General features: G+C 41.6%; 1 protein-coding gene across 1 annotated transcript in view; it reads right to left on the bottom strand.

Annotated features, from left to right (window-relative positions):
* Positions 1-1310: 1310 nt before the first annotated feature.
* Positions 1311-16361, bottom strand: part of LOC138929155 (uncharacterized) — a 229375-nt gene continuing 214324 nt past the window's right edge. Inside the window, exon 4 of the mRNA XM_070288367.1 lies at positions 1311-1467. Within this exon, the coding sequence (XP_070144468.1) occupies positions 1326-1467 (142 nt within the window). The 3' untranslated portion in view covers positions 1311-1325. The remainder of the gene's footprint in view (positions 1468-16361) is intronic.

Here is a 16361-nt window from a genome sequence, read left to right on the forward strand (position 1 = left end):
CGTCAAGCTTAGTGCGTGGAGGAGTGGTAGGCTTAACCGGTTTTGGTGTGTCGTGACGTTGACCACAGTCATGGCTGATACAGCGGGCTTCTTCATCGAGTTCCCCAGTTGGTTAATGAACCAGGTTCCGTTGAGGTTCACTCGGTCCGTAAATGTCACCAGGTAAGTTCCGGTTATTCTCTGATCTCGGCCTTGGTCATCAGTCACAGTCACGTTGGCCTCATTTACAATGACAGTGCCGTGGTCCACCACAGTAATTGGATCAAGATGGCCTGGCAGTGTGGAACAATGCGCAATGGTTCCAGATATCAATTGCTGAGCACACGTGTCTTCCTGTAGCTCCTTGCAAAAGGTGGCACCGACTGTTGTCTTGCAGTGCCCGATATTCAGGTTTCGTTCGGGGCATTCGGCGACCAAGTTTCCTTTCTCGAGGTCCAAGATTTTATTATGGTGCTGGACCGGGTAGACCGTAATTTGCTTACATGTAAACTTAGGTTTAGGGATTTTAATGAGGAAGTGGAGGATGTCTGGGGTTTGAAAAACACTAATACTAGATACTTCTAATAATTCTATTAAGCTAACATTAATAGGCTGCATGTCTTTAAATTCGCCAATGTCGAAGTTATCAAGGATTGCTGGACTTACAAAGTTTAATTTTGCTAGGGTTAAGCCCATTAATATGTTTTCCAAATCTGTGATGACGATTCTATTTTTTGCTAAGATGATTTCCAAAAGGTGTGTTTCTTTATCTGACTCGAATTTCTGGATTTGATTCATCGCGTTAGCGAGTTCGTTTAGACGTTCTTGAAACTTGATATTTAGCTCTGTCTGTCCCTCGTCCGCTTTCATTAATGATTTGTGACGCCTGTAGGCGCACATTATATATGCGATAGAATAAAATAGAAACACTTAGGGACATAAGAAATGGATTGGCAACATTATGAAGATAATTTGAATTGAATGCGCGCGAGTTACCGCACACATTGTTGCGGCCACATCGCCGCCCCCCAAACCCCAGCGACTTGGATGAATGGTCATCAACCTGGACTGGGGACATAAACGCTGAGTTGGAATCCGAGCGGAAGCGAAACCAATCGCTAAAACGGCAAAAGCTTCGTGAAACCACCAATACAGCAGATTCTCGCTCCGACTCCAATCTGCCTACTTTGCACTTCCCATCCCATTCCATTCCATTCATTCCCTTAGATACATTATATACATTCTTTATTCCATAAGACACTTGAGAGTTTAGAGCACAATAAAGATTCATTATATTTTTGACTGCACAAAAGGAAGGTTCTTATTATTATAACCGGGAGAAATCACTAAGAGACTCTGGAAATATCCATCGGACCCACTGGACTGGACTGGATGGATTGGACACAGTATACATCCTCTATACTGTAATTGGCGCAGCCGGATTCGAACAGGAGATTAAAAATGCTCCACCTCCTTATCGTACTATTTCTGTAAGACAGGTATGTGAACTAGTGGCGGTGAAACAAAAAAAGAAGGAAATAAAAATGGAAAACTAATAAAATAATAATTCTTTTACAAACAAAAAAAAAATATTAATAAAGAAAAGGAAATAATGCAACAGAAAAAAATATACGTGTGAAATAAACCAATTCATGTGAGTGTACAAGTGTGAGTGCCTACCCAAGTTGTGGCCGAATATGTGCACATCAAACGCTGATAATGCACCGGGCCCGCATTCTTGAAAAAGTGGTTAATTTGGCGCTAGTATATGTAATAAATTCTCAATTATAAAATTCGTGACCGAATATGTGCACATCAAACGCTGATAATGCACCGGGACCACGTAATCAAATAAATAAATTTCTGTATGCAAATTCCCCATTGTGACCGAATACGTGTACATCAAACGCTGATAATACACCGGGATCACATATTTAATAAATAAACTTTTCCTCTTTATTGTGACCGAATATGTGCACATCAAACGCTGATAATGCACCGGGATCAAAAATTAAAAATACAAAAATTTAATAAAAATTTTTTTAAATTAATAACAATAAACATTTTTTTTAATAAAATTTCATTAATTAAAAATAATTTTGTTTTAATAATAAAATTTTTTTTTCTTTTTCGCATTTTTCTCATTGTGACCGAATATGTGCACATCAAACGCTGATAATGCACCGGGATCACAAATTAATAATACAAAATTTACTACAATTTTTTTTTAATTAATAGTAATAAAATTTTTTAATAAAATTTCTTTAATTAAAAATAATTTCGTTTTAATAATAAATTTTTTTTTTTTCCCCTTTTTCGCATTTTTCTAATTGTGACCGAATATGTGCACATCAAACGCCGATAATGCACCGGGATCACACATTTAATAATTAAATTCTTTTTAATAATTCTTTCCTCTCTCACATACAAATCCCCTCTATATGACCGAATATGTGCATATCAAACTCTGATAAAGCACCGGGACCATATAGTCAAGTATAAAAAATAATAGAAGGAAAAATAAAATACATATATATCGTGCATACTTTAAACAAACTCTCCTCCTCTTTGTGGCCGAATATGTGCACATCGAACGTCGATAAGGCACCGGACCCACAGACCTTAAGAGCCGAGAAAATAAAATATACACAAAGTTGAAAAAAAAGAAACCAAATGCCTTCACGAGATACGTCGAGCGAAAAACGCTGACACGACAGTTTGAACCCAGATACAGAACGGGAAATTACAGTTGTGCACTAACAAAGAATTGAATTCAAGTAATTACGTCACGGTTCCCCCACCGAATATATTCTTCTTTTCTTTTGGTCGCCACACGTTCACTAGCCTATTATCACATATATTATTAAATGTAAACCAAATCACTAATCCCATATATATATGTATATTACAGTCAACAACACTAAACACAACACGGAAAGAGATATCACCGGAAAACACACAAAACAAACAAAACAAACAATCTAACAAATTTCACTTACGCAAGTTTACACACATATAAATAAGAACACACACGATTGTATACACAAACACGTAGAATAACATTATTAAATAAGTAAAACCAATGCTAAAAAAAGTCACTGCAGCTAAAAGGAGACTAGGGTTGAGAAGCGGAGGTAGTTTGCCAGACATTAGGGAAAACGAGGACGCAGAACAACGTGATCAGGTAGAAGAACCCCAACATTTTAACAACAACATGAATCACTTAGACTCGGGTAATGCTTCGGGCTCTCTCAGCCCTACAATTAGTAACTCGCTGACCATTGTCAACACAACCCTAACCCCGAAAGATGTTTTGGCATTCATAGAACATTTACCAACTTACGAGGGCCCATCCGATAATCTAGAAGTCTTCATAACCGGTGTGGAGGAGCTATTGGTACTCATCCGGTCCGTGGATCAGACGCCATATGGACAGATGATACTTAGGTCTATTCGTGGTAGGATAAAGGGCAAGGCTCATGATGAATTGAACCATTGTGGCACACCACTTATCTGGGAGGTAATCAAAGCAAACCTCAGACGACTTTATTCAAGCAAGAAAACAGAGGCCGTATTAATTCGGGAAATTCAGACCATACAGAGTGGATTATCTATTAACAAGTTATTCTTTGCTATAGCAAAATTGAGAAGCCAACTGGTGTCTCTGAATAACTTAAACACCAATGCCCAAAATGCTACAGAGAAACACGCTCTTTACGCTGACATTTGTCTTAATGCATTCATTGTCGGACTAAATGGCCCATTAAGGACAATAATCAGGTCCCGAAACCCAGAATCTATCGAACAAGCTTATGAATTGGCACAAATAGAACAAAGCTTTTACTACCAGAACTCTAACGACCAACAGAAGAATTATCGCCGTGACAATTCTAACGATCGCCAATATCGCAACCGAGACAATTCAAGCGACCGAAACCGACCTTACCAAAGAAATCAAAATAATTACAGACACTCAGGCGGTAATAGCAACCATAATAATAACAGAACAAACGACAATCGACAACAGTCTCAGAACTGCCAGGGTAACGACTCGACCAGGAATCAAAACCCGTTCCGAAACAACACAGGTTCGACCAATAATACTTCTTCGGCCTCTTGCAACATTAACGATGGCGCAAATTTTTCACAAGAAGCCTCGGACAACCAATTGGGTTCTTAAACAAGAAATCCCACGGCAAATCCCTACCTTATGTTCTCTTAACTTCAGAATTTTTCACAACAAATCCCCATAAATTTCTAATAGACACCGGTTCCACTTATTCTTTTGTGAAACCGGCCCTAATCGCAAAGGACCACATAAAAAAATTGAACACCCCCATCAATATCCATACAGTTCTTAACAAATTCCAAATCCAAGAATACACGAACTCAATTAGCTTCGAACAATTTCGTACAAAAGGCGAACCAAAATCCTTTTTATTCGATTTCCACCCACATTTTAATGGTCTTCTGGGCATGGACTTCCTAGAAGGCTTAGATGCAAAAATAAATATAGCAGACTCCGTCTTAGAAATAATGAAATCGTCCCTACCAATCTTAACAAGCGTAAACCCAGTGGATACTACACACATTGTACCACTAAACACTAAGATACGGGTACAACTCCCTGTAAATGTCATGGACGGGGATTTTCTACTCGAAACGACAACTCTAAACAATGACTTAGAAATCACCGGAGGGCTTTACACCGCAGTTGCCGGTTTCGCACACTTTGAAGTTTGTAACGGGTCAAACTACGACCAAACGTTATACCTCGAAGAGTCATTACAAGCAGAAAACACCCCAGTACAAGACTACGAATACTTATACTGCATGTTCGCAGGAAAAACTCCACAACTCACAAACTTACAATCAGAACTGGAAATTCAAACAGGACACTTGAACGACGAAGAGACACAGAACCTCATAAAACTTTGCAAACAATTCAAAAAACTTTTCCATAATGAAGATAACCAGCTGACGTTTTCAAATGTTGTCAAACATTCAATCCCTACAGTAGACGACGTCCCTATACATACCAAATCGTATAGATACCCCTTCATACACAAAGAGGAAGTTCGGAAGCAAATCACAAAAATGCTCCAACAAAATATTATCAGGAATAGCCACTCCCCTTGGAGTGCACCCGTATGGGTGGTACTCAAGAAAGCCGATGCATTGGGCCACAAAAAATGGCGACTGGTGATAGACTTCCGCAAACTAAACGAAAAAACTATCTCGGACAGATATCCAACTCCGAATATAGCGGACATACTAGACAGTATCGGGAAAACAAAATATTTTACAACAATCGATTTGGCTAGCGGCTTTCACCAGATTGAGATGAACCCACAGGACGCAAACAAAACAGCGTTCACTGTAGAAAACGGACACTATGAGTTCACAAGGATGCCGTTCGGTCTCAAAAACGCACCGGCAACCTTTCAACGCGTCATGGACAACGTCCTGGGAGACTTAATAGGGAAAGTTTGCCTTGTGTACCTTGACGACATCATAATATTCTCCCCTTCGTTACAAAGCCATATTTCAGACATCAAATCAGTGTTCGCTAAACTACAAGAAGCGAACCTAAAGATACAACCGTCTAAGTGCAATTTCTTGAGAAAAGAAATTGATTTTTTAGGGCACATCGTTACACAGGAAGGGGTTAAACCCAATCCAGATAAAATTCAAGCCATAAAGGATTTCCCTTGTCCAAAAACCGTTAGGGAAATTAAGTCCTTCCTGGGCTTATTAGGTTATTATAGGAAGTTCATAAGGGACTTCGCGGGAATAACCAAACCGCTAACTAGACAGCTAAAGGGCAAGAAGTCAATAGTGATTGACGACGAATTTAAGGAAGCGGTAGCCTATTCAAAAAACCTTTTGTGTAATGACCCGATACTTGCGTATCCAAACTTCACTAAAATATTCACACTAACCACAGATGCAAGCAACTATGCCACGGACCCAGCACAAACGATAGGCCCATCGCATTTGCCAGCCGAACACTATCCGATACAGAGGTTAGATATTCAACAATAGAGAAGGAGATGCTTGCAATTGTTTGGTCTGTAGGGCATTTTAGACCCTACCTCTTCGGTCGCAGATTCAAAATAGTAACTGACCACAAACCATTAGTCTGGTTAGAAAATTTGAAAGGGCAAAACCCAAAATTACTTCGGTGGAAAACCACCCTCGCCGCATACGACTATGAGGTAGTTTATAAAAAAGGTTCACAAAATGTTGTAGCTGATGCACTCAGCAGGATAGAACCGAACTTAAATATAAACGAGGACCCACCGAGAATAACAGTCGTTCAAAAACCTATAAATTACTTTAACATCCAAGTAATCTTCCAAATTGGACCCTCAGTCCCGGTACAGCTAATAACACCTTTCCCTCATAAAATAAGACGTACCTTCTCAGAACCAGAGTATACGTTTGATTCAATCACTAGTATACTTCAAACCATCCTCAAACCAAACAAGACGCATGCCATACTAGCACCAGATAACATCTTTTGTATAATTGAAGAAGCATACAACAACTATTTCACAGGAAACAACCTGTACAACATTTGTCGTTGCTCTTCACTTCTAATCGATCTTCCTGACCCAGATGAACAAAAGAGGAGGATCCAATCGTATCACCTTAATAGTAATCACAGAGGAATTGATGAGACCGTTAGCCATCTCAAAAGAGACATTTATTTCCCACGTATGAAAGAGATCGTAACCCAAATAATCAAAGACTGTGATGTTTGCCTAACGCTTAAATATGATAGACAACCTCATAGACCTTTCATGCAAGCTCCACCAGCACCAACAGGGCCTTTAGATGTTATTCACATCGACATCTACACAATCAACAACACGAATAACCTGACTGTCATTGACAAATTCTCCAAATTTGCACAAGCATACCCATTATCTAACAGGAATTCAATTAAAGTCATTGCAGCACTCTCACAATTCTTTAGCACCTTCGGCCTACCAAAGAAATTAGTATTCGATCAAGGCGCAGAATTTTCCGGGAATTTATTCACTGATTTTCTGAATCAATACAACATAGTTATTCAAATTACCTCTTTCCAACAATCAACGGGAAATGCACCTGTTGAAAGACTTCATTCGACTTTCACTGAGTTATATAGAATAGTAGAAAATCGCAGGAAGGAGCTTCAGCTCGAATCTGACCATGCCGAAATATTTTCGGAAGTGGTAACAACTTATAACAATGCAATCCACTCTAGCACTTCGCATACGCCATTTGAACTCTTTCATGGCAGAATTTAGAAGGGAATTGTACCCTAAAATACAGGAACATCTAAATAACCCAACAGATAAAAGATTGACCAAACTAAACGAGGATAGGGAACCACCGATCCAAGTTGAAGCCGAGGACGGCATTTTTAGGAAGGAAAATAGGAGAAATAAGCTAACACCTAGATTCTCCCTACATAAAGTCAAGGCTGACAAAGGAGTCACACTACTAACCACCAGGCAACAGAAATTACATAAACAAAAGATTAGGAAAACAATTCGGAAACGACTTAACAACCCATCCACCTGACTCATTTCAGAGCATCCCATTCCACCGCACAGTCCTTCTCATTGGAAAGACTCAATGGATCTTCACCCCTTGCATTCATACACCTAGGAAATGCTCACGTAACTCAAAGCCATAAAATCCTAACCCATATTGTAGACGTCCAGGATTTCAAAGTATGCCTTTCCGGGATAAGGGACACGTTAAAAGCTCTCAGACTGGATGTAACGTTTGAAATCTCACGGGAAATAATAAAAGGGAAACTACAACAATTAGAGGACAGAATAGACACCTTACTACCACATGTGAGAAGGAAAAGAGGCCTAATCAACGGTTTGGGTACTATTCTGAAATCGATTTCGGGTAACTTAGACGACAACGACGGGAAAAATATCCTTGCGGAAATAAAAAACTTAAGGGACACTTCCGACTTTTTAAAGAAAGAGCAGGAGAACCAGGCAAATTTTGACAAACAAGTTATCATTAGATTCAACAACATTACGGACCATATTAACAAGGAACAGGTTAAACTACAATCCTTCTTAGACTCAACACAAAATGCCATTTTTAAAGAACTTCGGGAAGATAGGGAAAACATCTACACCCTTCAATACATTAACCGAATAAACTAAAACATTGATACTCTGACGGAACACATTAACAACATTGCTGAAAGTCTTTTGGCCAGCAAGCTAGGCTTAATCCCAAAACTTTTGTTTAATAAACAACAAATAGACACCATAAGAAATATGTTAAACACACAAAATATTAATATTCTATTAGACGAACACATTTATAACATTCTTACTCCATCTTGCTACACTTTCAATACCAAATTATTATTTAGCGTTAAGATACCAATTTTTAACATACAAATGTATAACTTCACCCACATAATACCCTTACCCCTAAACAATTCACACTTCATCATATCCCCTGAATTCGTGGCCCACGACAACAACACCCTATACCAATTCCATGAAAGCTGCCTTAAGGTAGAACAAGAATTTTTCTGCCCAAAAACCCACACAAAACCGCCAACACAAAACAGCGGTTGTTTATCGGATATCATCAACAACGCCAAAGAAACAAAATGCGATGTAATAGACGCTGGTGATAAGTTGGACATATTTGAAGCAGAGAAAGGATTCATTTTCATCTTCAACGGGAAAAACCTTACCATCAAATCAACGTGCTACGAAGACACTTGCTTAAACGGCTCGTTCCTAATACGGTACACAAACTGCACCGTGTGGATAAACGACATAGAATACAGCGACCAGGAACTAGTAGAGAACGATCATTTCACTTTCATACTCCCACCACTCGTCAAGATAACTAGAAACCAAACAATAAAACCATTGTCATTGGAGAAATTACATATGGAAGCCATGTCAACAGCTGGAAGAATCGCCAACATGAACGTGATAACACACTACAAATTCACGGCCATGTATTCAGCAATCCTAATAATCCTTATCCTCATTACCACCCTTCGACTTTGCCACAAAACAAAGACCATTTTCTTACCGCAACCACCCATTGTACCTACCTTTGTGGAGCCGACCATCCCTCCGTTATGGCCCTCTCTCCACTCTCGGGGGTGAGGAGTTACCGCACACATTGTTGCGGCCACATCGCCGCCCCCCACTTTGCACTTCCCATCCCATTCCATTCCATTCATTCCCTTAGATACATTATATACATTCTTTATTCCATAAGACACTTGAGAGTTTAGAGCACAATAAAGATTCATTATATTTTTGACTGCACAAAAGGAAGGTTCTTATTATTATAACCGGGAGAAATCACTAAGAGACTCTGGAAATATCCATCGGACCCACTGGACTGGACTGGATTGGACACAGTATACATCCTCTATACTGTAATTCGCGCGCGCCACTGATCGCGAGCGGAGGGTCACACTAGACCGAACGACTGGCCACACTATTCGGGTAAATCCCGCACAAGACTCTGGCCACACTGAAGTCTCACCAGGGCCTATATAAAGCGGGCCACGGCCCTGGAGGAATCACTTAGCAGCCGACTGCGATTGGGTCGAGTTAACCTCCCCAGTAGTTAGCAGCGAAGTCACTTTTTTGGGAACTCAGGTTCCTATTTATAAATCGTAGTTAGGATCTCTGCCCACTTTCGAGTCCAATTCTCTCTGTTGACTTGCGAGTCCAAAAATACTGCCGACTTTCGAGTCCGATCCTCTCTTTGACTTGCGAGTCCAAAATACTGCAGACTTTCGAGTCCGAGTCTCTCTGCTGACTTGCGAGTCCAAAACACTGCCGACTTTCGAGTCCAAGTCTCTCTGCTGACTTTCGAGTCCAAAACACTGCCGACTTTCGAGTCCGATTCTCTCTGCTGACTTTCGAGTCCCAAAGCACTGCCGACTTTCGAGTCCGATTCTCTCTGCTGACTTGCGAGTCCAAAATACTGCCGACTTCAGAGTCCGCTTCTCTCTGCTGACTTTCGAGTCCGAATCTGCAGACTTTCGAGTCCAAACGTCTTCGAGCTGACTTTCGAGTCCGAATCTGCAGACTTTCGAGTCCGAACTTCTCCGAGCTGACTTTCGAGTCCAACGAACGTCTCCGAGCTGACTTTCGAGTCCAACAAACGTCGCTGAGCTGACTTTCGAGTCCGACAACCACTGGGTTCAGTTGACTTTCGAGTCTGAACGCAGCCTCTCGTGGATGACTTTCGAGTCCAAACGCATTCGCTTGTGGGTGGCTTTTAAGGCCACAGACCCACCTTTGGGCGAAACTATCGGCATCTTCCCTACTGGATAGCCGCAAAGCAGGACGAGGAGGACGAATCGGAACTACGGCGTAACCCCGAATCGAGATCCGGCATGATATTATTGAGAATTGTACCTTTTAAGTAAATAAACATTAAGATACATTTACGGCATAATCCTCTAGCGTTCTACTCTGGGACGGAGTCGGAATCTCTTACAGCAACCACGCCTGAACCAAATAAATATATCTGCACAGACCCTGGACGTCCCGCTGACTACCCGTGGACGACAGGACGTTACAGATTTCTGATTGAATTTTACCTGCTCCCAATCATTGAAGTCGGGAGTGCCCGCAACAACCTTTAAGGCTGTCCCGAGTATGTTGAGACTTCTAGCAGCCCTATGGTGGAACTTAAGGGTAACTACCAACTTGCGAATATGTCCGAGGTCCGTCTTTATTACCGGTATCCGGTGGTCGTCAGTGAATGTCTTAGTTAATGTCTCCGTCTGGTCCGCGTAGTCTTCGTATGACGTCATGTTCGTCGCGTGCTGTAAGTACCCATAGGACTCCCACACTATGATGTTACCGTATTCTATTGGTATGTAGTCTGCGTTCGTATAGTCATTTAGTCTTACAGTCGCGTCCGTCCTAACAGCCGTTAGTGTCAGAAATAGGATGTACTTTATTAACCTAAAAAGTATAAAAAATGCGAAAATTAGGTTAGAGAGTCTAGCGAATATGGTTGTCCTTATGGACCACTCTCTCTTTAATTAGGACCGTTGTCCCCGGGTCCGCTTCAACAACCTCTTCCGAACAAAGTGGTGAGAGCTTGTTACCTAGGCGTCTGTTCGTTTTCAAAAAAACTTTCTCGCCGACCTGATAGTTTTTGTAAGTCCTGTCTTTGTTTACCTGGTCTAGGCTCCTGTCTTGCGCCTGCTGGATTTTCCTGTTAATTTTCCTCTCGAATTCTACAGGTTTTGAATGAATTACCTCCATTGGTTTCCTGTCGGTTACCGAGTGGATTGAGCTATTGTATTTATTTGTTGCGAGGAGAATTAGTTCAACCGTATCGTTTAAGTTGCTTCCAAGTTTCAGACATCTGACTATTTCTGCCAGGGTGCTATGAAACCTCTCTACCTGTCCATTTGAGGTGCTATGCAGAGGTGGAGCGTTTGAGACTGTTATGTTGAAATGGTTCAAAAGAAAAGACTTAATGGTTTCGGAATTTAATGACTTTTCATTGTCACAGTAAATTGTTTTGGGTTTGGGAAAAAAATTAATTATGTGTAGTAGAGGAGCTTTAATATCCACAATAGCCCTTGATGCGATCTTTTGCACTGTAGCGAACTTTGAGAATTTATCGACGCAGGTGAGAAAAGTGTCCCGTCCGTTGAGAAAATGTCTATGTGTAGGATTTCTCCTACGGAGGAAGGGATGGGTGTTACTGCTACTGCCTGCTTGGATGGGTGGCGTTTGTATTTTGCCATGGAGCAGATTTTACAGTTTGCAGTTACTTCTGTTGCTAACCGCAGCATTTTCGGGAAGAAATAATCCCTCAGGATTTGTTTAACATTTTCCTGTGCTGCTCGATGAGCCCTGTTGTGCTCTGTTACAACTATTTCCCTTTGTTATGTCATGTACAAAGCTCTTCGCATACTTGAAGGAAGTGCACGGGGAATAATTCAACTAGTTGATGTTGAATGAACGCTAGGGTTGGTAATGAGCAATGTATTGCATTTACTACCTCTGCACTCACAGCATCTTGTAGGGCTTTTAGTAGGTTGTCGCGATTTTGTATTCTGATCACGTGCCTGACTTTGCTCTTAAACAAGATCTACCGAAAAGCCGTTTCCTTCTTCAATTTTTATTTGATTCCGGAAGCAGTTTACGGGATTGTCAGTTGGGTCAATCGTGTAAGTTAGCGACTGTTCGCTATGCACGGTTGCCATGTCCGATTCTTGCCCGTCTTGGAGGGCGTTTATGTGCTGGCGGGACAGTGCGTCCACTAATATATATAATTCCTTTTCAGCGTTTCAGCTTTGCATTAGGATTTTTGTCGGAGACGGCGAAGGTTAACGGTTGATGGTCAGTGAAGATTTGCAAGTCTTTTACCCCGTAGAGGTAATTCCGGAGATTTTTTAATGCCCATACAATAGCGAGGAGTTCCCGCTCGTTGGTCGCATAATTTTTCTCGCAATCACGCAGGACGCGTGATATCATGGTGATTGGGCGGCCGTCTTGAGATAGCACTGCCCCCAGACCAAAGCCTGACGCATCCGTCGTTAGATCGAATGGCCTCTTAAAGTCTGGGTATGAGAACGTCTTCCGATGCTAAGATTTCTCTCAGTCTGTCAAAAGATTCTCTTTGCTCCTTTGTCAAATCTATGTCAATTTTTCTTGACTGATATTTACTGGCTTTTCCATATTCCCCTTTCAGAATATTTGTCAAGGGTCTTGCGATTGTCGCAAAGTTTTTTATGAAGCAACTGTAGTAGCTTGCTAACCCTAGGAATGACCTGAGGTCGAAGAGCGATTTGGGTGGGGGAAATTCCTTAATGGCTTTTACCTTTTCAGGTGATGTTTTAAGCCCCCCGTGCGATACGATGAATCCCAAGTATTCAACGCTCTTTTTAAAGAACTTTGACTTTTCTTGGGATACCCTCATGCCTGCCTCCAAAAGTTTATTGAGTACCCAATCTACATCTTTTACATGGTCCTCTTTCGTTTTGGAGAATATTATGACGTCATCTACATAAACGTAGCATATTTTAGAGATTCCATCTCTTAGCTGTAGTAGCCAGCCAGCTAGTCGGTTCCCCCTTGTCTTTCTATATCAGCCAGACTAGGATCGTCGGTTGCCCGTCAGGGCTCCCTGGCCTGTGTTCACCGGGTTAAGGGTAACCTAGTGTATAAGGAGATTCGGTTTCGTGCACTTCTAGCATTGCTCTTTGCTAAGCTCGTCGGATTGTCGTGGGTTTTCCTCATCTTCCCTATATACACACTGCACTACGCAAAAGAAAAGTTTTAAGTGCACTAACTGTAATCTACAGTTCAAAACAACAAAGGATATATTCGGATTCTGGTATACGCGGACGGACCAGTAAGCTAATCAAGAGAACACCAGGAGTAGGGGTGGCTAGCTGTTATTCGCCATCCCTTTCTGCCCCCCCCCTGCCATAATAACTCGAGAGATTATGTTTGCGGTTATCCCTTAATCAAAGTTTATTATTATATTATAATTCTAATTCACATTGCGGCAGCATCAAGATCGATCCACGAAAACTAATTCAAATTACTCCAACATATTGGAAAAAGAATCAATCAATCAAAACAAAGAACTGCATAAATTCATTCATGTTGGCCAAATGCCCAAAACGATAACAAAACGTTATCAAATCTCATCATCTTATCATCTACAAAATCTTATTCGCTCCTAAAATTCTTATTATTGCTTACGATGTATTTAACCCCTAATCATAATGCTACCAAAATTTACTTTAATCGAATCGTAAAAATTATTTAAATGTCATTTGGCTAATTATATGGCGTATCGTTATTTAAATGCACACACAAAAATAGAATATATTTGTAAAGTCAGAAATCATTGTTTTTATAAGGAGAGATCTCACTTACTCACAAATCCGGTTGAAGCAGGTTCGGTGGGCCCATCGAAGACGCTGTGCTAGATTTAATCAAGAAATGTTGTTAACTTCTGACAAATATTATTTTTGTGTTGCTCAAACGACCCTAAATTTACATTACTTGAATACAAACAGCATTATTATCAAAAAATTAGATCTACAAATTCAGCACATTGGCTTTAAGTCCCTAGTCAAAGAAAATGATCTGCAGCACACGTCAACGTTGATTGGCTGCAGCTCTGCACATGGCGATGCCTCCTTGCGGCATTCTCCTCCAGGTCTCCTGATCGATTCACTGCATACGAAGGGTTTGGCGTCTTCGCATGCCAGACGAAAGGTCTGTTCTCCTTATTTCATCCCGCTCTGGGATATGGTGCCGCACGTGGCACGTGCGCGTAAAGTGTAGGCTAGTGTCGCCTCACATTCGTCTCCTCCTCCTGATTACGGCAGCAAAACCAACGGTCAACCGATCGTCGTTGCTTCCGCGGGAGCTCGTAGCTCCTTCTCCTCCTCCTCGCGTTCCTTAGGGTAGCCTAACCCGCATGGGTACTCCGACACCACGCCTGGGATGGATTGGCTGATTGGGAACGGCAGGTCGGATTAAGGTTAAATCCGAACCTCCATGTGGCACACGGTTGTCGCGGCCGAAGTGTCGCTCAAAATTTGAGGTTAAGTCCGATTGGTGTTGGGCGTGCTCGCGCGCAGGTCGATTCCAACCTCAAACGTGGCCGTCAGTGCGTGGCACGTCCAAAAGAATACGGCGGTTGTCGCACTGATCTTGGCTAGCAGCCTCCAAAACGGTCCACCAGCCGGTGACCAACACCCGAGAACTGCGTAATGCCGCCGCTCTGGCGCTGAAGTTGCCGGTCGACGTATCTTCCGTCTCTTTCCTACACAAAAATATGCACTTAAACACTGCCCTTTTCATTTGCACTTTTCACGGAAATATTTACCCCTTGTGCTGGGTTCGTTTCTTCGAAACTCCTTCTGCACTGGTGAACTCCTTTTCCTCGGCCAGAAAACACTTTGAAATATTCGGCCACGCGGTTGAAAATTGTCCACTATTATTTCTACGATCAGCAGCGGTTTGCATGCGAACGTTATTAGTGTCAAAAATGAAATGAGCGAGAACTCTGACTCGAGAAGTTAGCTGTACGCAATTGCAGCGTTGCCAAACTTCACCTAACGGAGTGCTTCCAGTCGCTCTTCGCCTTTTCCGCCTTCACACGCATTCGGTGCACACGAGAAAGGGTTAGCGCTATGCAGGTAGGCTGTATGCGAGAGCAGGCCAGATAAGCTTCTATCGACGCTCTCCGCTATACTCTACGTTTTGCTTGTGGGCATATGCGAATTCAAATGTGATTTGCATTTTCGCAATGTTTACAAATTAATTTCTCATATTTCTCATATATTTTATTTTCGGTTTGCGACTGGCCACCACATAGCACGTCATCTATGGCCCTTTGGAAAATGCTAGGGGCATTTTTTAGTCCGAATGGCAACCTACAGAATTCGTATTTGCCATTGTTTATGAAGAAAGCAGTTTTTCTCTGTCCTTTTCCGCCAATTCTATTTGGTGGAATCCGGAATTTAGGTCGAGTGTTGTAAAAAATTGCGACTCGCCTATGTTCGACAGTATTGTCGAGATCGTAGGGATAGGGTATCGTCCACGGTTTTCTGGTTAAGCTTTCTGAAGTCGATGACTAATCGCTTCTTTTTTACCCCGTTTTGGTCTGTGCCCTTTTTGTCCACGACCAACGTAGGGTTGTTATATGGGGATCTGGATGGTGTGATTACACCCATGGGGTGAGGGTATGACTTGGAGTATACCGGCTCCCCGTCAGTTTTGATTGTAGCAATAGTGTTTATATTAAAAGGTAGAGCTTCGTCCGGGTCGGCGAAGGCTCCATGATTTTGTACAATCATTTTATCGAAAGTGGCTTTAATTGCCACGGGAACGTCTTCGTCATCGATTTTTATGAAGTTGACGTTTTTTGCTTTAGTAAACTGTATACTTTCGTTTCCGTTACTTGTCTGCAGGACTTTGTTGGTAAAATCCAGTGTCGCATTCACTTGTTTAAGCAAGTCGAGTCCGATAATACCGTCAAAGTCTTTCAGGTTCTTTAAGATAAAAAAGGGTGTTTTTACGTTGAACACCGAAACTAGACATTTTTTGTCGATTTTAGTAGAGACATTTTACTGACTTTACTGTAAAAGGTTTCTCTGCTTCCACGATGCCTTTCAGCCCCGGGAGCGGAGTAATGAAGTTTTTAGAGGTACCCGTATCCAATAATATTCTTATTTCTTTTCCTGCCACCTTACGGGTAATATAGGGGAGCAGGGACTTTACCCTAAAAAATTACAGGAGTCCTCTGCTTCTAGGTCGTCTTCTATCTCAGTGGCAGAAGCTTGACTGAGTTGTAGTCCTCATTGTCGAATTCTTGCT

The sequence above is a fragment of the Drosophila kikkawai genome, chromosome X, assembly GCF_030179895.1.
Source record: "Drosophila kikkawai strain 14028-0561.14 chromosome X, DkikHiC1v2, whole genome shotgun sequence".
NCBI classification, from domain to species: Eukaryota; Metazoa; Arthropoda; class Insecta; order Diptera; family Drosophilidae; genus Drosophila; species Drosophila kikkawai.